This window comes from Colias croceus, chromosome 18 (assembly GCF_905220415.1).
Source record: "Colias croceus chromosome 18, ilColCroc2.1".
NCBI classification, from domain to species: domain Eukaryota; kingdom Metazoa; phylum Arthropoda; class Insecta; order Lepidoptera; family Pieridae; genus Colias; species Colias croceus.
Genome location: NC_059554.1, coordinates 7,775,983 through 7,802,779, shown reverse-complemented (window position 1 = coordinate 7,802,779; position 26,797 = coordinate 7,775,983). Strand labels below are relative to the sequence as shown.

The 26,797-nt window shown below is 32.9% G+C and overlaps 1 protein-coding gene across 2 annotated transcripts; it reads left to right on the top strand.

Moving 5' to 3' along the window:
* The first annotated feature begins 1,610 nt into the window (after positions 1 to 1,610).
* Positions 1,611 to 25,687, top strand: LOC123699780 (spastin). 2 transcript variants are annotated; one of them, XM_045646805.1, is made up of 11 exons: positions 1,611 to 2,242; positions 2,477 to 2,647; positions 2,843 to 3,007; positions 18,471 to 18,661; positions 19,293 to 19,484; positions 19,808 to 19,922; positions 20,391 to 20,533; positions 22,466 to 22,656; positions 23,311 to 23,510; positions 24,017 to 24,201; positions 24,758 to 25,687. In XM_045646805.1, exons 1-10 carry the CDS (start codon positions 1,780 to 1,782, stop codon positions 24,178 to 24,180), a joined length of 1,995 nt encoding a protein of 664 aa, XP_045502761.1. In that variant the 5' UTR covers positions 1,611 to 1,779; the 3' UTR covers positions 24,181 to 24,201; positions 24,758 to 25,687. The 2 variants fall into 2 exon arrangements, with proteins under 2 accessions (XP_045502761.1, XP_045502760.1); XM_045646804.1 differs by having other exon boundaries at positions 19,281 to 19,484.
* The last annotated feature ends 1,110 nt before the right edge of the window (positions 25,688 to 26,797 follow it).

Sequence of the window (26,797 nt, the reverse complement as noted above, 5' to 3'; positions counted from 1 at the left end):
CGTCGCTGCACCAGTGCTATAGCGCATAAAGTGTCATGCAATACGTCAAAAAGGGTTTGCAATTTTAGTAAAAAAATGCCGTCTTGTGATAATAAAACGCTGTAAAATTTGTTCCCGAAAACAAAAAATAAGATAAAACATCGTTTCACAGGTTTTCTGTAGATTATTTGGCTGATTTATTTCTTTAATACGAATTATAATTTTACAGATATGAAGGAATACAAAACTTCAACGTATGTTGCCAGTATTTTGAAAATGAATTTGCCATTTTTATTGGTAAAACGGTAAAATGGTTAAAAGATCTTCAGGGTAATGCTGTTGGATTTTTCGATCGTGAATGTGATTATTTGTATAGTGCACTAAAGGTTCATGATAATTATTAGATTATTTGAATAAGCATAATACATTATTTTGTTACTTTTATAAAGCTTAAAAACGTCATAGTCGTTTTCGCTAGCGATTTAATTTATGTGAACTCCATGATGGATATGATGAAAATAAAATGTCCCGTATTCTCGACTAAAAACTACCGCTATTCGTATTCATATATTATGAAAAATAAAAAATAATATAATTATTATAGTTAATATTAATACTTTTTTTATGTAATTTATTTAATAAAAAATTGAATACAATTATTTTGTCCATATATAACTTTAGTAGGCAGGTACTTTATGTAATAAAAGAATTTAAATAAAAATTAAAACTTGACTTCTAATTTACTTATGTATATATAGCCTACGTCACTACCGCCACTAACATAATAATTCAGATCATTGCAATGAAACCTCACAACTCAAAATCGGTCCAACGGTTTATACTGCAGGGCGTGTCAAAGAAATATTATACATACATACATAAACTCGAAAAACATAACCCTCTTTTTTCCGTAGTTGGGGAAAAATTTGGGAAATTTTTCAATATCTGGCAACATTACACGCACACAGAAGCACCGTGTACGTACAGTGCAGCGGCGAAATGACAGCACACATAGCTTTATTGAAAATGACGATAAATTATTCGGTTTAGTTCGGCAACGCTCCATCTGTCTTTTATTTTGTAATCTAAGTTATGATGAAAGATAATGAAACGTTATGTTTGAAAAATTGCAATACGATTTTAACAGGAAAATCTTGGTCTCTAATCTAAGTATAACAATATATTTTTTCATCCTATCCAAATGCCAAGTATTTTATTTATCGATAACGAAAGTTTTAAAAATTAATGTGACGTAACTTGATCATGTTGCTAGGTTACGAATTGTTCCCAAAATTGTAGAAAAGTGAGATTTTCAATTAAAGCCAAGTTATTCTTTGAATCATTCTATGTTACAATAATTAAATTAAGTTGAGTTCAGTACATTTGATATTTTGTTCAATGTTGTTCAGTTTTAATTCAATCGTAATAATTATTAATTTAAACGTCTGGATTATGGTATTTAACAGCTATGAATGAATATTATACTTTTATCTTTAATATACATATAATAGCGAAGACGGAGTATCCAACCTATTTTTCTCTTGTATGATTTTTACCCACAGTTTTTACCAAACATTGTAATTTCAAATTCGTTCTGAGTTCTGACAACCCAGATAAACTGTAAACGACAAACCGGACAAACGTCAATATGGTCATATTGTCAATAGCACAGCAATAGCTACTCACTCGTCGCGATGTTTGTCTGTATTTAGGTTTTAGGTAGAATAATAAACGTGCGTGTCTTTGTTGTGATTTGTATGGCTATTTGGTGTTGAACCAGTTGGAACTTTGGTGTTCTTGATGGTTTCCGGTGACGATTTCAATGGTGGTCGTTTACCGCGTAAAACTACTAGATCTCCGAATCGCAAATCCAAAAAAGCTGATGCAGATGTAGCAAAAGGATCAACGTTGCGAAATGATTCGCAACCTTCTGTCCATAAAAGAAACCTCTACGTGGTTTCCTTCCCGATTATTATTCTTTTTAATTTGATGCGATCCATTTTGTATCAGTTATTTATTATTTTCAAATATTTGTATTCGGCATCGCATCGTTTCATTCATAGGCCTCGTAAAAGTGGTGAGTGTAACTTAGAAGTGGTGGTGAAAGACGGTGTGGTGTCGACAGAAATCGCGCACGGAGAGGAAATGCCGTACACAAATAACGTGGGACCCGGCGACCCCTTGCTCGCCAAGCAGAAACATCATCATCGCAAAGCTTTTGAATACATATCGAAAGCTTTGAAGATTGATGAAGAGAATGAAGGTAAGATTACTACTATGCTGTGTTATTTTTATTTTGAGTGTGCTTCCATATTCAGTATTTTACATTTATCTGGATAATAAATAAACATTTGTAAGCTTGTCTGTTCGATTATATTATTATGATATTGTAGACACTTTGATGCTTAATATGCTAAATAAAGAAAATATCATAAAAATATAAATACCCAATGTCTGAAGAGACATACAAGAAGCATTTATTTTTACATCAATCCAGGTCAGAAAGAGCTAGCCATAGAACTTTATAAAAAAGGAATTTATGAGTTGGAGCGAGGTATAGCAGTGGACTGCTGGGGAGGTCGCGGAGATGCCTGGCAAAGAGCCCAGAGACTGCACGACAAAATGAAAACCAATCTGGGCATGGCAAAGGACCGTTTACATTTCCTTGGTACGCATTAAACCAATATATAAAACTTCACTTCACAGCTATATTTATTTATGCTCAAAATTTTATGTAATTTCAATCCCAATTGGCTGTGTATTGCATGACAGCTTCTTATGTTTATTTTTTCGATAAAACAATTTCACACCACAATATGGAGTCGATTAACGAAGGTTTAACTGACGAATTGTTCCAATGTAGCCAACCTTGTCGCCCTCAGTAAGCTGGGGGTTGAGAGTGAGCCTGAGAGAAGTGAAAAAAAGCCTACGGAGTCGCCTCTTAAGGCAAGAAGGCTAGAGAAGTCCAAGACAACACTGCTAGCGCATACAGAAAGTAACAGTGGTCAAACGAAGCCTCACAACGAAGGTAGACTACCACAATATGCTTAGCTTCGTTTGACGTAACCTACTGCAAAATGAGAAAAACTAATAGATTCACATAACACTTGACAACTTCAGTTTTTTTTTTGTTGATAAATTGGAATTTTGTTTTTATCAATGTTTGCATGTGGGTTCACTGTGCTTACTAATTTTTTTTTTTATGCTTTCCGTGTGACACTATGTTTGTGTTACAGTGTACTTGAGTTGTGCATGCGTTTTAATTTCGTATGAGTGAGTAGAATATTTCTAAGTTCATTATTTAACAATCACCAATAAAAATTAAGGTTGTTCATAAAACTTGTTATATGCATAATATTTCAAGCATTACTATTGTGACTAATAACCAACATAATAATATAAGTTATAACAAGGCATATCCCTACATAATTAACCTCAACATCTATAGTCTCTCAAATTACCATAGGATATGAGTTTATAAATTGTTAAGAAAATCTTCATTACGAACGCTTTACGGAATTCCATATCTCTGAACTTAGATTTAAATCATTAATTAAGTATTCCTTTTGTATTACTGAAATAAATACAATTTCGAATGTAACAAAAAATTTATAGATTTTTCGTAAGTATACACCATGGGGCATAATATGTTCGAACTTATTATGCTAATATCTAAATTGGCTGGACTTATTTAACAGGTATTTCAGCTATGACTCATTGCACAGAGTAATATAGGAGTTACTTTCATTTTATAAAATGAATAATTTAATATACTTTTGACGCGGGCGAATTCGTGGGCGTCATCTTAGCAAATAATATTACTTCTGAATACAAGTAAAAGATTGAGAAGATAATTATTATGCAACGTTACTGCATTTACTTGTAAATAGAGGCATCATGTAAATATGGAATTACATATAATCTATATGTTAGGATATGCTAGGCACACTGTTATTATTTTTATCTTAATGCAGCTCTGCGTAATATTTGTGCCGCGTCTTATTCTTATTTATTTTGCGGCAACGTTAAATGTTATGTTGTTTTAAGGGTGTTATAATTCTTTAAATATTTATTTTGTTTTGCCAATCTTAAAATGCTTGAAAAATATAGTTACGTTATATTTGAGAGTAGGTAGGTACTGATTGCGGGGAAATTAATTCTACGAGTACTTGTATAATTTTTTTTGTCATGATCTTCCCAATTCGAAAAAGGTTTATCATAGCCATTAATGATGCGTTGCACATTACATTTCCGTTAGTATTATTTGTATTATACAATTGGTTATTACGGGTCACTGAACATCGGATAAACCTCATTGGTTTAATGGTCAGTGCGTTGGCGTTGTGATGGGGGAAGTCGCGTGTTCGTTTCCCGTCTACGTTACAAAATCTGGCAAACAACAGCCTATATGCTATGAAAACGCTATGCTACATCTTTATTGGTATGGAAATGCCAGAACAAGATATCGGGATAAGAACTCTTTCCTGGCTCGTGTTGAATCAAGACATTTTCCTAATCGATCTTTGAATACGATATTTATTATTCCGGAGTACTCAAAACCACTGAATACCCAACTAGTCATCTGGGTTTATCGTTGAGTGCATTCAGAGCTCGTCCAGCAATTCGCTGATCTCTTAATCCTATCACAGGAAATGTCCAGTTGAATTTTGCAAATTATATGAATTGCATTGGATATTTCAACAGCGGATTATACAACCGCTCATATTACTGCACACTCCCTCGCGTATAATGTTTCCACCTTTCTATGAAAGAAAGCTGTAAGGCTAAGGACATATCGTGTAACACTTGACAAGATTAAAGGAATACATAATATTAGGGACGGGAAGTATCCGTAATGCTATTGTCTTTACGCATACATCGTGAACCCGCCTGAAATAGCTTGAACGCTTAATGCCCTTTTTCTAGTTGTAAAGATGACTGACTCATCAGAAAATTACGGGCTGCAAAAGGACATCACTTCTATTTATACGAATACCGAGAATCATACGTGTTCTCAGAGATTTGGATTTAATTGGCGTTAAATTTATGTGTTATTGTTTCACACTGTTTAACACTTGTAACGCGTGAGCTTAAAAATCGATTATTGACTCGTACGTATAGGGACGTTTTAGCCTTGAACTCCTGTAAGGTTTAATAAGGTATCGTAATTAATTAGGTTTCATAGTTAGCTAGTTTAAAACTAAAAGTAAAACTGCTCAATAAAATTGCCCAAAAATCATTAGATTGTAAATATTGATGAATTCTTCATATTATTATCATCCATAAATTTTAATTCCATTTTTATTACAATAACTAGCGGTCCGCCCCGGCTTCGCCCGTGGTACATATTAACGTTTTCTCTACATAAGAACCATCCTCGTACTTCAAGGAATATAATAAAAAAAGAATTATCGAAATCGGTTCAGCCGTTCTCGAGTTATGGAATTACAACGAAAAGTGGCATTGATTTTTATATATTAGATATATAGAACATTTTTGATGATTTTTCATAATCCTAACCTATCGTAACCCATGTTAATAAACTTGAAAACGTCTTATTAATAGATCAAAACCATAGTTCTCCAATGGCAATAATGATGATTCTGAAAATAGACCAATACGGCTCGAAACGGATGTTTACAAAAGATATTCGTTTAGCTATTGTGTATGGAAAACATATCTTTGTTTATTTTTTCAACTTTTTTGTTTGGAAGACAGAATTTTATGGAATTTTCATACCTACATGAATAATTGGTCTAATTATCGGTCTAATTATCATCGTGAGGCATGGCAGTGCTCCCGCCAAGTCGAGCAAAAAAGCAGCATTTTTATTATTTTTTAAAGGAAATAAAAACTTTTAGTGAACTATGCATAAATAAATCCAGCTAATAAAAACTGCAAATAGCAAGGACTTAATTGAAACCATTTTTATTCCGTTATTTCGTAGTAGCGAATTTAATCAACGAGCTTTTCAGTTATAAAATTATGTCATTGACCTGAAATAAGATCCTTGTAGGCGAGTTGCTACTATTTTAAATGGATACTTTTTATGATACACAATTTACCATAGTTAGACTACTATATTACATTATAGACTGGGCTATTATTGGGCAGACAGTACCTAATGCCCAAAAGTAAAAAAAAAATCCATACTTATATTTTTATGGGTTTACGAACTTGTGTAACACCGCACGCAGTTGAAACTTTAGTATCAATTTCGTATGGCTTGACGCCAGAATTGCATTTCGAAAACTGTTACTATTCTCTGAAACTCATAATTTTAAGAAATAAACACGTTCCAGCGTCTGCCACAAACTTAATGAATCGTACATTTTAGATATAGTTTTAATGTTAATTGCTTCTGTGACAAAGGAATTTAGACACTCGTTAATAGTTTGGAAGCAAGGAATGAGTTGGGACTTGGGACTAACTAGAATAAAGTGAATATTGTATGATGTCGTCTTGCACCCGTCGCTTATACATCAAACATGTAATTCTACTAAGTTTCCTGAAGCTTTTCAGTTTATTATCGTGTGTGCGTTCAAGCAAAGGTTTTATGGCAAACCTATGTTTAGAACTCAGGATCGATATCAATACGCGTTTTAAATCATAGCCGTTATTAATGCGAACCATTGAATCTTTATGGATGAAGTTACATAAATGGGACCTGGAGAAGGACATGCCATTTTATTACGTTGATAAAACTCGATAGATAGACTAGATACTAGTAGAATAAATAGATTCTACTCTGTATAGTGTGAATGATAATAGCACGGTGTTGTGCATAAGCACTGGCATATAATGTAGAACATATTCTTATATACATGGTTGTATGTTTTACTACGACCGAAAAAACTGCGTAGAAGTCACGGGAAATTTACAATAAAAAAATTTGATATAGGTACGTATACTCAGTAGGCCCTACCCTCATAGAAGGCACGTGTCCCAGCAATTGGAACCTATACCTATGCGCTGATGGTGAAGATGATGATAGTCAGTAGAAACGTTCTACTTTGAAAACGGTTATAAAAAATAGCTCGTTATAGTTGGTAAAGCTGCTGGAATTTTGCTCATGTCCATAAAGTATGAAATGGGTCGAAGTCGAACTAGTAGGTAAGATGTTGCAGTTACGGATGCTGCTAACTATACCCGGCGCGGCCTAAGATGATCCCTATGACACTGACAGTTATTCTCAAAAGACAAACTTGTAATGGCGTCACCATTAAATTAGAAACGTATTGGAGGCGTCTAAAAATGGCATTTATTAATTTTTACGTAGCTTTATGCTATTACAATGATATTCCGTTGGAATTATAACAATTCTTATCATTTACGAGAAATTATATCAATCTGACTTTACGTTTACGTCCTCCAAAACTTACATCGTTGGCATTTATCGACTAGTGCGGAAAGTATCGATAAACAAATTTCGATAAAGGAAACGAGTTCACATTTTTTCCATGCTTAAGCTATAGTTCATTCACTATTGAATGGAACAGATGATCACAGCATAATTAATTACCGTTCGCGTTAATTTACGTACCTATGATAATATAAGTTTTTTAGAAAAATTAAATGGGGGATTCCATTTTATGATAAAATAATATACACTGTGTTTCGTTTACATTATAGACGTTAAAAATTCATTTTATAATATTTGTAAAAACATGTTTACCGACGTGGCTGAATGCAAACCACGCCTTTGCCTATAAAATAGTAAAGTATCGACACGATCCATCATACGAGCAATCACTAAGACGAACTGTCATAGGGATCATCTTAGGCCGCGCCGGGTATAACCTTAAAACCTTATTTAGATCTTGATCTCATTGAAGAATAAAGAAAAAAGAAGCGCAAGAGGCTTGCGCGGAATAATATCACATAATAGGATCGAACTAAAATCTGCGCTAGTAGTTGCAGAGTTTAGTTTGACTTTCACGTTTTTGTTGCTGTCCAAAGCTGAATTTTCAAGAAAAAAATTGTATAGTTTCCTACTTTACTTATACACAAAATAATGACTGTGTGTAATACGCGAAACACATAATAAAACATCACAACCACAAAGCCTATACACTACACAATATGTTATTTCCCTAAAGTTTGTCAAGACCAGCTCAATCGTGGCAGCAATAAATTTAAATTTTAATTAGAACCGTTTAAAGTAAGATAAATCGATTTGTACTTCGAGATGGATTGTTAACACAATAGATACAGAATCCAGTCGTGATGTTTTGATCGTGATGCGAATAAAAATAGACAAAGCCGCGGAAATGTCATGCTTATTTATAATTAAAACGATGCCGGTGTTCCACTTACTGCATGCTACGGAGACAACTAGGCTTGGAATTTAATCCCAGCCCACAAACTAACAAACAAAAATGTGTCATAAAAATACAGAATTTTCTTGGGACGTAGAATGGGACATAAGAATAATTTGTTGAATTGCCAGTTCCCTTGATTTTTGATTTGTTTTTTTTAAAATACAATTTTTTTAAATACAGGGTGTCTCAAAAGAAAGTTTATATTTTGTGGATGAATAAAAAAAAAGTAAGTGGTGTATTGAAAAAATGTTTATTATTTATTAAAGTGCATAATATGGGAATTTATTTCTTAAAAATAAAATCGCGCAAATGTGGGGGTATCTTAAATCTAAAGTGTATGCCAACAAACCAACTTCTCTAGAGCATTTAAAAGAAAATATCCAGCACGAAATGGCGGCCATCACTGTGTCTACCTGCCGAGCTGTCATAAATACTGTAATTTTACTATTCGATTAAATGAGTGCCGTGAACGCAATGGACTGCATTTGGACGATATTATTTTTAAAAAATAAATTCCCATATTATGCACTTTAATAATTACTAAACATTTTTTCAATACACCGCTTACTTTTTTTTTATTCATCCACAAAATATAAACTTTCTTTTGAGACACCCTGTATAATATTAAATTAGGCTTCTTAAGAATTTAGTTTATCAACGTAAAGCTCGTGGAAGACTTCAGTTTAATACCTATATTTACATAGAAAAGTAGCTTGTTCCATGTTAAATCAGAATAAAAAGTATATTGTACCAATGTTATGTTTTTTTCCGACCCTCTAACGTGTCTAACGGCTCTAACTAACCCTGTGCAAATAACGTCAAACGTTGCATCATTATGTCTTGAACGACGGACAAACAAACAAACCGTATTTGTTATATTATGTTCTATGAATATTTGTTTTTAGTCACGTGAGATGCTGAAAAGGCATAATTACCTTGAACTTTCGTTTGTTAAATGCACGTTTCGTCCAAAAGCTAAACGTTTTCGTAAATTTTGATTTCAATGTCTGAGATCACCTATATAGTATAGCTGTTTGATTTATTAACAGAAGAAAAAAAAGGATACATTCATACATCATATAAAAATCGACCGTATCAAAAGGACCGGATTTCTCTACAAAGAATTGTGTTTTACATAGTTTTTTCCTGCTCTCTATTTCTTGTCGAACATTTTCATACCGGGAGTAAAGAATAGTCTGTATGTTATTTATGCACGTTTTCCGGCAAATTTGCTAATCAAAGGTAATTGTTTCGCGAGGTAATCAAGCGTTGTTTCAGTGAAATAAAACACAGCCAAGAAATAAAGACCCTAGTTACTATGTTTTGGACTTTTTCATTGTAACTGCTCTTTCGTTTTCGGTTACTTTACTTCCCATAAAAAATTACTGATATTATTCGTGACTGCATTTCACTGATTTCGTTTCTTTCCATTAGGCTAATAAAGCACTCAGGAAAATTATATTTTTGTATGCCATCAAATTAAATAATAACTTTATTATCATAAGTATATCAATCGATTTTCTGGTTTATACCTATGTTCATTTTCATAGATATACTTTTCACGATAACGAAAAATTATTTCTTTCTTTCTTCTGTATCATTTCATCCCGATCAAATGGTATCCTAGTGTAATCCCCGTATTTATTGGGTAAAACACGTCAGTTACTAACATCATTGGCTTAAATGTTTCTATTCATATACAGAATCAACAGAGTTCTCAATCTCCACAAATCTAGATTAAATGTATTCTCTATATTATTCATCTGCAATCCGTAATATTGTCGCTATCCAAACTCGCACAAACATAAATATCTAAAGACAAATAGATCTCGTCATGAAAATTATATGCCCGCACACAATAAATACATTCAGTAAACAGATTAATATATGTATAGTAGTTACTGAATTGCATTTTGCGGTCATTGTAGCGATCACAAAAATAGTTATTTTAATATATAATATGGTAATATTGTGCCTGGCATGGCTGAGAAAATGAAATCTATATTGACTGTAGATTTCATCATCTTGGTTGTTGTCTATTTTCTATACTGATTTCAAAAATGTAATTAAGTAGTCCGCACAACATTTTTCCAATTTTCTTCTTCATCTATAATTGATATTTATTCTCCCTGACAAATTCTTAATCACAATATATTCTTCCATAGCTCGTTAGTTAGTTTAATAGTTCTTCCACGAGAGTAAAAAATCTTAAAGCCTTTGGGAAATCACATTTTATGCTGGAATAAATGTTGCGTATCTTCAGTCTTTTAAGAGCAACATTTATGTCTCGATGTAAAGTTTAGATCTATAGTGTTGTAAAATGCGTACAACATCTTTAGAAAAAGAATATAACCAGTCGATTAAATACTGTTACCCAGACATACAGCTTATTTACCAGACCAAGGGACGCTTACCGGTCTCGGAGACCCTGTTCAAAATTCGCGGTATTAGAAAAAACGTGGTTCATCGAGATTCATGTGAACTCGTTTTATACAATCGAGACGGTGTTTTGCGTGGATTGTAGCAGTCTCGTCGTAGCCATGAAAAGCCGCAGGGCAAACATGTTCTACCCCTTTTTAAAATGTAAAAGCCGTTGAGAGGAAACGGGGTTCTATTATCATGACTGTATTTTGCAACCGTTCGTTAATTCTGGTGAAAACAATTACATTATGCATTTATTGGATCTCAGGTGCTGCTTCGGGTATGTTTGGAATGCCATCAAATATACCAGTTCTTTTCAATTTAGGGTCGTTTTCATATTTGATGGATTGAGTATAGGTTACATATCGGCCCAGATATGCCTAGTTGATCTTGAAGAACATTTCATCACCTATTATGTATTTTATTTCGGATAATAATATTTTCACATTTATTACATAACGCAAGTCAATGCTGCTCGAAGAGCTAAAGGTACATTACATGTAGCTTTTTGGAGCGCTATATCTTTATTTCACTGGCTTTTGCAATGTGTTGTTTTGTTTGTAAATTGCTCCGGTCACACAATGTTCTACATTTGCAACGCGACAACAAAAAGGTCAGGTTGATAATGTACAGTTAAACTGCAATTCTCGTGGACAATTTATTTTGTATCATATACTCGTAAGTTCGTAACAGGAAAAAACTTGTCATTGAACATGTAAAAGAAATCAGAAATTTGATGTTGGCGGTACCAACAATTTCGCCAACGTTTTACGGGCAACCTTAATTATTTATTTAAGAGTAGCCAACAGGTATATGTCAAAATCAGACAATACCTTTTGTAGAAGATTAAAGCTTATCTACGATATAAAATAGAAATACAGATATTTATAACTGTATGCATTGGTAGTTCCATTCCACATAAATTGAATAGAGACTGTTATTTTCACATTAGAAACGAACGATTTATTTGCAGAGATACTGAAACATCTTAAAATATTAACCCAGTTTCGGTTAATTTCATCAAAAGCTTCATGAAAATTCTAATTCTCCGAAACGTTACGTAATATGCTTGAATTGATGAAGTGGAATATTTAACTTCTAACACGAAATGCAAATTAAATTGATCGAATAGCTATTCTTGCTTGAGGTCAGCTGCTCCCAGACATCGCCAAATATATAGTTTTATCGATTTTACACCAGATACAGTGAACACCAAAGACGAGTGCAATGAGTGCGACGTTTTAAAAGGATTCTGTTAACGGTCTAGATTTTAAAAGCGTGAGTTATGTCTCTTGGTGTAGTAAAAGCTTTTTAGTGAAAGTATAAGTATATTGTATTTCCTTTACATTTTTTTTCTGTTTCTTTTCAGTGTTCAATATGATAATCCTCAGTCTTAATGGCAATAATAAAAGCAGTTTCGAAGCTTTTTGCATCAAAAAAACATTGCAAAATGACAATACCGTTATCAAATACTCGGAGTAACTAAAGCATTCTAAAAGTTAATCTTTGTATCTTCCTTAGAGGCGTTCTTTGTTAAGTTTCGCGCGACCAAAACCGATCCGTAAAAGTTCAAGTCGTAGCAATTCAAGTAAAAAAATATATAATTTGGGCTATTTTGCACTTTAAAGAGAGCTCACTACCTTGTTACTTTCAATGTCCCAGAAGTGGGTCACATCGTGCCAACGTAAAAAGCTTTCGTTACGCAAAAAGTATACCGTATTTATTTTTTTAGTAAGGCTTCATACAGCCTCTTCCAAGTTGTTTCAACATTGTGATATCAAGCGACAAATAGCCAAGTCTGTAGGTACTCCCTCAAATTTCATCAATTTATTTGTCTTTGTCTTTCTTTATACATTAGAAAAATAAATGTTTTTTCTTTGTACATTTGCTCATATGCTATTCGTCTATTGTTCTAGTGCGACGACCTTCGATGTCAGCAATTTGCTAAGTAGCTACTAGCTAGGATCAGTCGAGCTTTATCTCATTGTTTACGTTTAAAAACGCTTTAATGAAAACGAGACACTCAGAAGTTTTAATTAAATGCGTTCTTTTGTTTGTATCATGCTGTTTCACTGTTAAATTGTTGTCTTTTTTCCTCTCGCATTATGATATTTTTCTAGAAAATGACGGAATGGAAATGGATTGTATCATCATAAAAAAAAATCTGTTTATACTAGGTACTTACTTAAAGCACTACGATTTACGATATTAATTTTAGTTTTTTTATTAGGTTTTGGAAATTAAGCCCACTTAGAACACGTCTAGATTGATTTGTGCTTTCTATTTTGGATAGTTTTAAAGCTAAATGACCTTAGGAGAAAATTTAATATTCAAATTAGGTTTCATTTTATATTTGTGAAAAAAAATATTTCTTACAATACAGACAGGTTCAATAAACTTTGGAATAGAAAAGTCAGTCTAACTGAATATACATAAAGGTCACCGCCTTTAAACAGATGAAAAATTCTAACAATTTATTATTACTACGAATACTTATTCTCTACTTTGAATTATTTTCTTTGTTATTAAATAAGATAAATTCAAATCAGTTAGAATAGAGTATAAACGATCATCTATATCTACTCTTTAGGCATTCATATAAAACATTTTAATAATAAACAAAACTTTTACTATGTTCCTAGAAATCGTTATCTATATATAGATTTATTACTTTTTCCAATACAACTTTTACACAAGCGTCGATTCGAAATTATTTCTCACAGACTTTTAAGTCGGAACCTAACTTGTTTTATATTTTAATAGAAACTAGCTTGCATTTATTAGACGTTCGCGAAATGAGAAAGAAGTTGTGTTTTAATTAAAACAAAGAGCAATAATTTATGACTGTCTCTATGTTTAATTTAAAAAAAAGGCCAGACATATTTATTTGTCTGCAGAAATATTTATTTAACGTCATTATAGAAATTGTAAAGGAGTAAAATTTAATAGGGGACCTTATCACTCAACAGGGTGTCTATACTTTATGTAAATTTTATTATTTTTTATTGCTGATTTCATTTTGTAAGTCAGAGATGTTCTTCGCTTCTGCTATCCTTGAAATATGAATACAAAATTCTGGCAAAAATATTTTAGCCTTCGTAACAATATTTCACCAACGTAAGCTGATTTATAGTTCAAAGAACTGCTTAAAAGTCAAAAGTAATATCTTGATATTAACGCGAATATGGTATTATCACCTTGACCGAAACCTGGTCATATTTCGTCATATGCAAATTTCAATTCTGTACTGTTGTTACGCTGTAGGCAGATGTTGGTTCAAGTCATAATCACTTCTATATTAATAGTATTACTTGATGCAATGATGAAATCAACTTATTTACCGCAATATGGCTTTCTAATATCACTAATTTCACTCAATTTCAAGATATGATTATGTGATGATTGACTTCATGTCCTATTGAATAGTAGTCAGTTATTATTTGTCCAGTTCAGACCATTTAGCTTTGCCTTAAAAATATGTAGGTACCCAGGTAGGCTATTTTGCGGAAATTTTATGATTATTTTCAAAATTTTGAAGAAAAATGCATGCAAAATTGAGTAAGTAATCATTTGAATAGGTAGTTATATATCACTTTTTGTATCAGTTAATTCTGAAGATTTCACATAAACATTATTTGTTATGTCCTTAGCTTGTTTTTGTCAACTTTGTAATAATTAAAGAAAACGTGATTAAAATATCCTTGTCTTGAAGGTTTTCTGGTCATTTATGCCAAGTGAAGAAAATATACCTTTGTACTTTGATTTTAGTATTATTTATTTATATTATCATGAGGCAAATTTATTATAAAATTTTAAATATAAATTCATACTTACTGAGATTTTTTATTTAACGAAAACATAAAATTAGTAATAACTACTATTGAAAAAAAGATATCTATAAAATCCGTCTCGGTTCGTAAATTTTATGACCGTCTGCGACTTTGAACTGCGATTCATATATACATTTATTCCATTACTTTTTACTATAAAACGCCAACAGATTGAAGTGTATTGTGTACATATTATCATACAATTTTCACAAAGTGATCTATTAAAATCTACTATAAATAAAAACCAATTGCTGTAGCTACCTTTGTCACGCTAGAACCCGATTTCTTCTTCTATAACTTTATACAGTTAACATTAAAGCATTTGTTAATAATTTATTTTATTTGATAAGTACTGAACACACCTACTTATAATACCAACTTATATACTGTTACTTACTCATAAGTTTATAACAACCTATTCAGAAACACATACAAAAGTTAGCGTACCTAGCTTTCAACGTTACATGAGCCGTCCAATAACTTCGCAAAAAGGCATCTCAAAAAGCCCGGTGTCGAGATTTGTTCCCGCGGCCTCGTTCGGATAGAGTACACTTACAGCCGCTGTGAAAGCCTCGTTTTGATATTTCTCCCCTTTGTAAACTTCAACGTGAAGTTCTTTAATGTCTTGTTTACAATTTTTTTTTTTCATATTTATCCAGCGATGAGAATTGTGCGACAAACTGCGGTACTCATTACGGTTTCAAATAAGTATGCCATTTATGCTTTTTCAATTACACTATTTTTCTTTATCTCCGATGATACTGTGACTGGCACCGTGAATTGCATTCAAATATCTATTGATAGTGACAAAACTAATTTTACGCAACATTTTGCGTGAAATTGCCTCTTCAAAATATACCATGAGCCCATTATTATCTCTTATTTTTTAAAGATTATTTTTTAGTATTTAAATTTTGAACATAATATGAAGATTCACTACATATTATGTTCCATTGATATAGATATTATTTATTAAAGTACCGCGTCTGGCATACTTAAGAGTAGCCTGAAGCGGTCTCTTTTGTCCCTTTATATTGAAAAGAATATCCTTCCGCCAGCGTATGCTTTTCCATACAATGGAAGTTTTCAATTATTTTGGATTAAAAACCTGGTGTATTTTGTACGTACACGTTAAAATTTGTTGCCGAGTTGTATGGAAATTCGATCTGATAAACTTCATGGTGAAATTTTAAAAGCGTTTTCATAAACAAAAAATATTTTATTTTTAGTATAAATAAAATATTTGTTATGATTTTAATTTAAATATGGAAGGATCTAAATGACAAAACTAAATTATCATCAAATATTAATTTTGTTACTTTTTTCCTTGCAGTTATTTAAAAAAACAAACATTATCCATGTTATGATCAATACACAGATGAATACCAAGACGATGCATATCGCTACAAAAATTTTAAATACAAAAAAACTGAAAAAATACGTATATATAATATTTTCAATTGTATTTCTTATAACATTCGGGCCACTATCACAATCTTCAAAACAAACACGATACGTCTCAGCATTTGCATCGTATTCTCCAATAGATAAAATGCAATAAGTATGTCAACAAATTGACGCCCCAGTTCTGTAATCGGCTAAAGAAACAGGTTTTTGTGTGACGAATGATTGTGCACAGATAAAGACACCTACGTCGTGTAGGTGTTATTATTGGCTTCGATTTTTATAATAAAGACTAATTGACCTTTAAAGAAATCCTTATGTTGCAAAATAACTCCTGATCCGAAATGGTCTATTTGAGCAGAAAAATAAGTCAATTTTTGAGTTGCTTTCTGAAAATTTTCCTCTTATTAATGCCTCGTATAAGACTTTTAATTTATATGTAAAGGACAGCGCTCTGTCATGTCCATTCAACGAATATTACCAATAAATAACACATTATATTTCAAAGGTCAAGATAATTTTATTCCTTAAACATGATCCTTGTACCTTAAAAACATTTGGCCATAATGAGCAATGCCAATTTAGGCGCAAATAGCAAGATGCTCTATTGCAGGTGTATTAAACACATTGCATTTTGAAACCAACCTGCCGATCATTTATTCTGAATTAAATTAGACACCTTGCACACAAGTATCCTCCTCCATTGAAGAGAAAATAATTAAATAGCGCAAAACATAGTGGCATTAATTCAACAAAAGGCTTGCCCTTAACTTAATTATAGGTAAACAAGGCTAAAGGTAGTAATGAACATTTATTTCTATTAGTGGAAAATAATACCATCATGTATGAAATAAAATCAAAATGCCCTCAAAAAATGTTAACACACTCATGTTACGGATGATCACGGATAGCGGCCATTATTTAACATGAGTGAACCGCATGAGCATGCGGTGTGCTTGCTCTGCCATAATGTTTATGCACCTGAATAAAATACAAAAGATTTCATCAAAAGCTCATTCATACATACGACTGTTGTTTTATGACTAAACCGACCTTTAAAGTTATTTGTAAATTGATTAGTTTCAAATTTTAACTGTTAAGTACCATCCCCAAGTCGATCGGTACACAATACCAGCAATAACCCTAGGTATTGCAACTACATAGGTATAAAGGTAGGTATAGCTACATACTATATACATAGTACCTAATAGATATATGAAATAAACACCATCTGTGTATTGACCTTCCGAAATAAATCGATCTCCGCAAATAACCCTTTTTGGAACCAAGTTGACTTATTTAATGTTCATATGGATTCATACTAAAATCGAAGCCTTTTATTTGCACGTTTGAGCTGTTTTAATCTTTACACGTTAGCGGCAAATTATGCCAGTTATAAATTAGGGCTTTCCCACAATTGTATCGTGTTTACACTCATTATAAGGAAACGCGCGGTTTAATAGCCCTAAATTCCTATTGTTAAATCTATAAACTGAGTTAATAGGTTAGATTATCCATACAATACGACATTTTTAATTATAGACCCGCAGCATAATGTAATAAATCGGTGTAAAATGTTACGCTACGTTAACATTTTTTGGACATGGATACAAAAACTAAATATTACTACGTCAACAATTCTAAATTCTCTTAATGATGTGTAGACTGTAGAGATTATGTTTTGTTGTTATAATAGAACCTCATCCGTATAATATACAAAATGCATTTTCCTAACGTGTGTAACTAATGTATGCTGTAAATATAAAAAGCAAAATCTTGCTTCGTATAGTTAGTCATCCAGTATAGTATGTGTCTCGCTTTTAAGTTAAATATAATCAATTACTGGTAAGGAGGTAGCCTTACATTTGATATCAAATGCAGTATTTTATATCAATGTTATTGTATTGTTACAAATGGAATCATCCAAACCAAACCGCACATTAATAAGTTCGATTGTTGAGGTAGATTGGTAATCATGTACCTAATCACCACACTCCTGTATTATGTATTTTATTGGCTAACATTGTGTATCCATTGGACCTCATCAAACATGGTTGACTTAGGAACGAGCTAAAATTTGCAAGGAATATTTCATGACGATACTAATCGATTTCATTTTTAGTCTCAGAGTTATTTTCTACGCGCTCCGTCATAGTCTGAACGCTGTTGACGAAATTTACTCCTTGCTCATCGCCTTAATGGAGCCGGTTGATCAGACAGTAACATATCGAACTGTCACAGATTCGAACATTGACTGTTACAGCTTATTCCATTAAAATGAACTCTAATAAGTACACACTAGAGTATATATCACTTTGGCCGTTGGCGGTGTATGCGTAGGAATCCTTTCCCAGATCAAATGAATTTCACTTTTTATTGAGATCACTGGTCGGGTTCATAGACAGCTTGCTGTATCATCATGAAATTTCAAATATTAAACATGCTTTTAACGCACATCACTTTATCCAGTTTTTTACTTTGTTGCCTTATATTAAGGTCCATTTTGTAATTTTAGTGGCCGGTCGTAAACTGACGACCGCCGGCAGAAGGACACAGAGCGGTATGGGAGGGCCGTTAATGAAGTCACAGACCCTCCCGCGTTCTATGGGTCGGTCATCTTCACAGCCCAACAGCAGTAATGGGAGTTATAGCCGATATCCAGCTAAGCCAGCATCTACACCACCCGCGGTTAAGCGACAGCTCTCTGTGAGTATAGTTTAAAGTGCAAACTTTTGTCATTTCTGAATCCTTAGTCTATAATAGATATGTTACTTGGATTTATTTAAATTATGGGATAGATTATTTCATTATAATTTTATTTTATTTCCAGTTTTAGAATATATTTTTTAACGTTTTTATGCTCCTAACAATTGGAACTAAATTTTAAATTATTTCTTCAAAATTAAGCTATTCTGATTATTATGTGTATCATAACAATTGGCATGTAACATCATTGGTCATAAATCCATTCCATGTTTTTTAATAACTTATTCCAGTTTTATGTTTAAAAGACCCTGCTATTCACTGTGAATCTAATCCCTTTTCTATAGTCGTAATCAGATCTGTATCTTAAATTTTTCAAAAATTTACTAATATTAGTCTACTATTGCTTAAAAACAAGTTGGTAATATCAAAAATAATTCCATGTTTGTTCTCTCGAAAATAAAAAGAATAAAAGATCCATCATCTACAAAACAAATTGTTAACAGCAGCTCTAACACTGTTCTTAACTCAAAACGCCACACAGAACAGCAAATAATACAATAATCCCGTTCATCCACTAACACCATCATCCATTAACCCACAAACATGCGTTCATAACCAGAGCGCGTATCAGGTCCCAGTAAACGGTTCGCCGGTCCGGCGCGCGGTGAGCGGCGGATCCCAACGCGGCACGCCCACTAGAAGTAGAACCCCGCAGTCTTCGCTCTCCATACGAGGTGTGGACCCGAAGCTGGTCCAGCTTATACTGGACGAGATTGTGGAGGGCGGGCCGAAGGTCCACTGGGACGATATTGCGGGACAAGAGGTTGGTGCAACGTAGAACTATGTAGTTTAGTAGACGTAGCAAACAACACAATAGAATCGATGTAATAGGATAGTATATGGTCGTTATATGATAGAATCATTCATTTAGCTTCACTACCATTGTTAGTTAACAAAAAGAAGACGAACAACGACGAAATTGCAGTATAAAAGAACTATGATCTTAGAAGTCTTCAAGTTAATATGGTTCTTTTGTTACAGTTTCTGTTATATTTTGGAATATTTTCTAGCAAATTAGATGTTAGATATAATTTAGTTGTGTAGCTAATTTGAGTTTTTTCTACGGGTTTTTTCGTTTTGTCACAGGCAGCAAAGCAAGCGTTGCAAGAGATGGTGGTATTGCCATCTTTGAGGCCGGAATTATTCACTGGACTGCGATCACCCGCTAAAGGGTTATTGTTATTTGGACCTCCAGGAAATGGTAAATATACTTCAGCTGTACGATCTTTAACATACATATTAGAAGTGTAAAAATAAACTAAGATAGTAATTTTATATGTTAGAAACTCATTTATAGTAGTGTCTTAGAGTTTCATCTTTAGCCAACTTTTTTTTCAATAAACTAGTACAGTACACGTCACGTAAAAAGAACGCTGGATGAAAGTGATGGGGTGTGTTTGCGCATGGATCGAGTTTTGCACGTAAGCTATGTGCCGATTATTTTATTTTTGAACTAGGCTCGCGAATTGTGGCGTCGCAACTACCTATTTGTTATTCTTATACCACCTCATAACACCAAATAGACCGATAAAGTAAGCATTAAATTTGTTCGCATTCTTCCCTACTACAGATGCTACCCTAATATCCAAGTTCCAATGCCATGATTGGAACTTTAAGGTAGCATCTGTTGTATGATAATGAGCTTGAAAAAATGTGTCCAAATTTTCAGGTAAGACGTTATTAGCGCGGTGCGTAGCGGCGGAATGTTCGGCGACGTTCTTCTCCGTGTCGGCCGCGACTCTCACCAGCAAGTACGTTGGTGACGGAGAGAAAATGGTTCGAGCTCTCTTTCAAGTAGCGAGAGAGTTGCAGGTAAGGTTTAGGAGTGATTTTCTATTTGTGTTTTGTGACTGTGCCTTTTATGTGACTGTGTATTTTATGTGGCTATTATGTGAACGTATTTTTTTATATGAATGTGCCTTGTATGTTACAGCAATTGATGTTGATTGCAATATGGTATAATTCCCTAACATTGAAATATTCCTCACTGTAATTTATTGAATCTTGCTCTTGTAGCTTCTTTTTCAATAATCATAATACAACTTTATAACAACCATTATTTCCTATTAGATAAGTAATCTAATTGATCCCTTTACTTGACCTTCATTTAGATTCCAGAAAATTATTTAAATGATCATTATTTATGTAATAATGTGTTTATTTGTTGTCTAGACTCCAGACCTATAATTTAGTGTTGTTAGGTACTTTGTTACACAAGACACTTAGTTTTAATTAAGATATAATATTTAAGCACAGAATACATAATAGTAGCTAAACGCTACAGAACGGACACTCTCCGCCTCCCGCCAAAATTAAACACTTACCTCACCCCGCACGATCAGACATGTTATGGTACCCATTTCCCCGCAAGGACGATACCAACGACGTCTTTAGACGAAACGCAACGAAGATTGACAACATTAATCAAATTGACTTAAAGCAATTTTATTATTTTGGATTTGTGATTATCGTTTTTCGTAGAAAATGGTTAGATATTGTGCTGTTTACGGATGTATTTCATCAGAAAAACGCGAATTTTTTTTTACGCTAGTCACAAATGTGCCAACCATAAAGAGTTTACACACACATTTGCAGTCTCTACAGTGTGACTGTCAAAACTATAATTTTGTATGGAGTGTCCGGGGTGTGATATAAGTTAAATATATTTTTCTGCACTGTCATGCCATTATAATATGCATAGAATGACTAGAGAATAAGAAGTAAATAGTTACTACGTTAACGATAATGTAAATATATCGTGTTAGGATAAGTGAAATCTTTGTGTCTTGCGATGACAATGAGTAAGTTATGACTGCCTTGTCCAAGTATTTATTACTTAATGTGTTTATAATTAATAATATTTATTTTTATTTTTATCTACTCACATTCCTATTGCACGCCTCATAAGCGAAGCGTTGAGGTGGGTACTACTGTCACTTCGCGCAAAACATCTGATTTTTCAAACTTAAAATGTCTTTATGTATCATACATTGCACTTGTAAGATAATACATACACACACATATTAAGAAAAAACACTATTTTTAACGTTCATGATATTTTTGATGTCATTTTTGTTATTTAAACTAGTTAAAAAACAGTTTAAAAAAGTTCTGTCTTGGACGTCCGTGTGTCTGTATGTGCGGATCCTTTTTCTTGTTAACACGATAGCGACCGAAATACTTTACTAATCGAGTCTTTTTTTTCTCTTACGCTTGAGTATGCTCAGGAATAGAACCCTTTCATTTTTCAGGGTCTGATTCGATGTGGTTTAATTGTTATTAAATAAACAAAAAAAATATCGACTTTTTTTTTTTATAGTGTACTCAAAATTCACCATTATAAACTCGATTCTTTATACTATAAGCCAAGGTTTAAAAAAATAAGTTGGTAGTCAGTCCCTTAAACCTGCGCAGTTTCACATCTAGGTGGGGCCACAAGAAAAATAGCTCAATTATTACGGTACCGCTTTCTTTACTTTTCCAAATGTTTTATTTTATTTCATTTTTATATTTATAGTCACGTACTCTTTATAAATAATCAATTTTATTGTAAAGGATGAGATTATGAGGCGTGCACTTTTGGATTTTCCAAACTATTTATGAATTTCTACTATGTTTTTGTTTTCAATAAAAATTGTACATCCAAGTAGGAGACTGATGAATCCTTATGCCAAATTTTACCATCAAAATAAGCCCTTATTATATTTTTTCTTCATATTCATTTATTTTTTAATTTCCTCGTAGCCATCAATAATATTCGTGGACGAGGTGGATTCGTTACTCTGTGAGCGGTCTACCGGTGAACATGAAGCGTCTCGGCGGTTGAAGACAGAATTCCTGGTGGAGTTCGACGGTCTGCCCGCGGCGGGAGCGGACAGGCTTATTGTGATGGCCGCTACTAATAGACCGCAGGAGCTGGATGAAGCGGCTCTTAGGTTGGTATGATGGAAGTGTAGGGAGCAGGGAGTGTTTTTGTTCTGATGTAAAAATTGGTGTAGGGTAGTTACAAAATATCGAAGATTTTTTATACTTTATTGCTAGTGAAGTGACTACAAAGTTATTTCATAATCTAATATTTTTAAAAGAGGGTTCATGGTTCAGTTTCCAACATAAATTCTATGAATGAGTACGTATAATATAAGTTACGTACACATTCGCTAGTTTTCATAACAACACAATGAAAATATCTATTTATTTTGCCTCATATCTATGTGGAGATGGGATTTTTATTTGAAGAAAATGTGACTTTAGCATCTCACTTTCTGTAGTTTTCGAAACGTCGGTTTAAATAATATCCTACTAATATTATAAACTTTACTTCCTATTAATATTACAAATGCGAAAGTTTGTGAGGATGGTTGTGTATGTGTATGTTTGTTACTCTTTCACGCTACTGAACCGATTACAATGAAATTTAGCACACATATGAGATATATATAGAGGGTAACTTGGATTAACAAATAGGATAGGTTTTATCCCGGAAATACCACGTAAACGGGAACTATACGGGTTTTCCTTTGAAAAAGCACAAAGCTAGTAATGAATAAATCGCAAAAAAAGTGTTCATTTGTCCACGTGTGGTGCGTCAGGCGGTTCCCGAAGCGCGTGTACGTGTCGCTGCCGGACGCGGCGACGCGCGGCGCGCTGGTGCGGCGCGTGCTGGCGCGCGGCGCGGCGGCGGCGCAGCTCAGCGACGACGAGCTGGCCCGCCTCGCCGCGCGCACCGACGGCTACTCGGGCAGCGACCTCACCGCGCTGTGCCGCGACGCCGCGCTCGGGCCCATCAGAGGTATCGTTCGACTTCAGTTTAAAAGAAAGGAGATGTCCAAAAAACGACAGGAATGAAATGCGGACCAATGGATTGAAAATAAATAAATATTATTAATGTAGCTAAAGCGGTTACCCTGAAATCGTTATAGTATAGGAGCTAGGAGCAAAATAAAATAAGTAAAAAATTCGCTTAAAATAAGTTTACATCATAGTGTAGCTTAATATGACGTTGTAATAATGTGGTATTACTTGTGTTATACATCATAATTATTATCATATTTTATAATCAACGAAACAAAAACGTTAAAGCACAACAACAAAAACTCTCGATTTTGTAGTTTTTTTCTTTTAGCTCATAGATAAGTAGGTACTACGATTGTTATAGTACTATATGTATTATTTAGTAATTCTATGGCTAAAGATTGAAAATAATAAAAAAACTGTATCTCAAAATCTTGTTCTTGATTTTGTTAAAAATACAGTAAATCTTTATTTTTATACTAAATTAATTATTATTATTTGCAGAACTAGATCCAGAGGAAGTGAAACGCCTCGATCTATCGCTGGTCCGCAGCATCATGTACCAGGACTTCATGGACGCGCTGAAGCGCATCCGGCCGTCGGTGTCGCCGCACAGCCTCGCCGCGTACGAGAAGTGGTCCGTGCAGTATGGGGAGCTCGGCGTTTGAGACGCTACGGGGTATATACAGGTACTAGATCTATCGCTGGTCCGCAGCATCATGTACCAGGACTTCACATATTGACTATGCGTGATTACCTCACTAATTTGGGAAAATTAGTTCCGGACTAAGTAATTTCGGACTATAATAATTAAAAATTGACATGCTAAAACATCGACAAAATATACGAGCAGCTTGTATAAAACACTCTTAAAAATTAACCTCTTATTACGTGGCAGTAAAGTTCAAAGTCTAGTACACGCTCACTAAAAACTCTGCCTATTAGACGTGACGGCAGAGTTTTAATCAGACATTCTTAAACGTAGTTGTTTATTGTATGTCAATGTAGGAATATTCTGGTGACATAATACATATTATGTTAAATTTTTAATTGGTTCAGTAGTTTTTGAACTAAATTTATAAAAAAAAAAAAAAACATTTTTTATATTACTATGAATTAGCTTTTCGAGCTTGCGGCTTTATTTCGTGTGCTGCTGTGATCGTGTAGCCTCTATAAATATAATTACACAATAATATTAAAAAAAAAATATATTTATTATTAATTGAACACTGTCTTCATACGCAGGTACTAAATTTAACAAGGATGGTGAGTCTATTTAACGAATGTGCATCGGAGAGCACGCGAAGAAGATTGATTGAATTTATTTTATAAGTAATTATTATTATCGATATTCGAAGTTGTCGCTCAAATTTTATAAATCCCCCATGATTCCAATTGATACAGTGTTTGTTTGACATATTAATTTAATTTAATGTTATATTATTTTACCGTTTTGTTGGTGATTTTAAAGTATTTCGAACTTGTCTAGTCAAGCGCTCAGGTATGTAGTTAACAGTATTCAGCCGGTAGTAAGGCCATACTAACTCAACGTAGAGAATATTAGAATAGAGGCATGTCCAATAATTTTATGATAATGTAACTCGGATGAATGAAAAAGTCGCTTTCGATGTTGTAGATGTAAAGAACGCTTACATTTGTCACTCCTTTTTTATTCAGTCGGGTTGCATTGTGTTCCCGTCCACGGTCCAGTCAAAGGGATATTGTTGAAGAATATTGTTCTGATAAACTGTTGCCGCTTTCATCCTTTTGGCTCGCACGGACATTGTTGTTTTAGTATTTAAAATTTCATATTTATTTTATGTATAATTTAAACGTCTTTTCTACTCACTAATCTTCTATCACTTTAAACAGAATCTTGTTTTTCCTATAATCTACAGAGTACAAAATATAATTAAAAAAAACAACTACATAGTATCGATTTTAGGTCTGATTCACATACCTAATTAAAGGCGTCTCGAAACTGTTATGCGTCTCGCTCCAACTTAGGCGCATTCCATAGTGAAAGAACGAAATAGCATGCTTTATTTTGGATGCGCAGATAACATAGAACTTTATGGTTTTCGTCACTTATGTTAAGTTACGCACAAAACAATGATTGCACACTTTTTTATAAAGAATATTTGTGGACGAATATTAGAAGCAAATATAAATATTATATTACTGGAATAGTTTGAGGGTGTATTCTGTATGTGAGAATTTTTTTTCTTATTGGGTCTTGGTTTGACCAACAAATTGTCTTTAATTAATTTTCTATTCAAAACTAAATGATAATATTATTTGAAAGTGAGTTTTGATAACAGTTTAACCTGAATAAGTAAGTCAGGATAATTTTTGGGAATATAAAAATTATGTACGCTTGATAATATATTTTGGCAAATAATGTGGATATATTTTTTAAATATTTAATTTAATTGATTTTAAACGTCTTCATACAATTACATATTTTTATTTAGTGTACTTATTTTTCAAAAAATTTAAATACTCGGTTTTTCAATTATTATTATTTGTCAAAGTATGTAGATATTTCAGTTGTTTAATATAATATTTAGTATTGAATGAATTAAATTAATTTCGTTGATAATATAATTGTGTTGAATAATATTTGTATTTATTAATTAATTCTCGTTCTATTGTTTAATGTATATATTTGAAATTAATGTTTTTTTAAGATACATATTACTTAATGAATATAAAATTAACGTAATTGTTACAATTTGAATTGCATTGCGATTATATTTTAAATAATTCTATGCTTATTATTTAATTTATAGATACAATGAAATTTTTTCATGATATATCTCGTAAAACCTCAAGTTCATTTTGCTCAGTTTTTCTAACAACCAAACACAATAGTTTGTTGTTTAATGTTATTGTAGAAATTTTTTTGAAATTTTTTTTATGATATATCTCGTAAAACCTCAAGTTTATTTTGCTCAGTTTTTCTAACGACCAAACACAATAGTTTGTTGTTTAATGTTATTGTAGAAATTATTTAAATTTAATGTGTGTTGGTGTTGTCATACAAAATACGATGCTGCATTTCTTATGAATAAAAGACATTAAAAACGGGTAGTTTACTTCCAATAGCCAGGCATAAAAACAGTATAATGGAGAAATATATTTTCATAATTTGTTCTAAAATTGTCTATATGTGTACCGTTGTATTTATTAAGGTCGTGCAAATTAGAAACTGTATAATTAGCTTTCCATTCATCCCGAATTCTCAAACGTTATATCTTAAAATAGCGTATCATCAACAAAAAC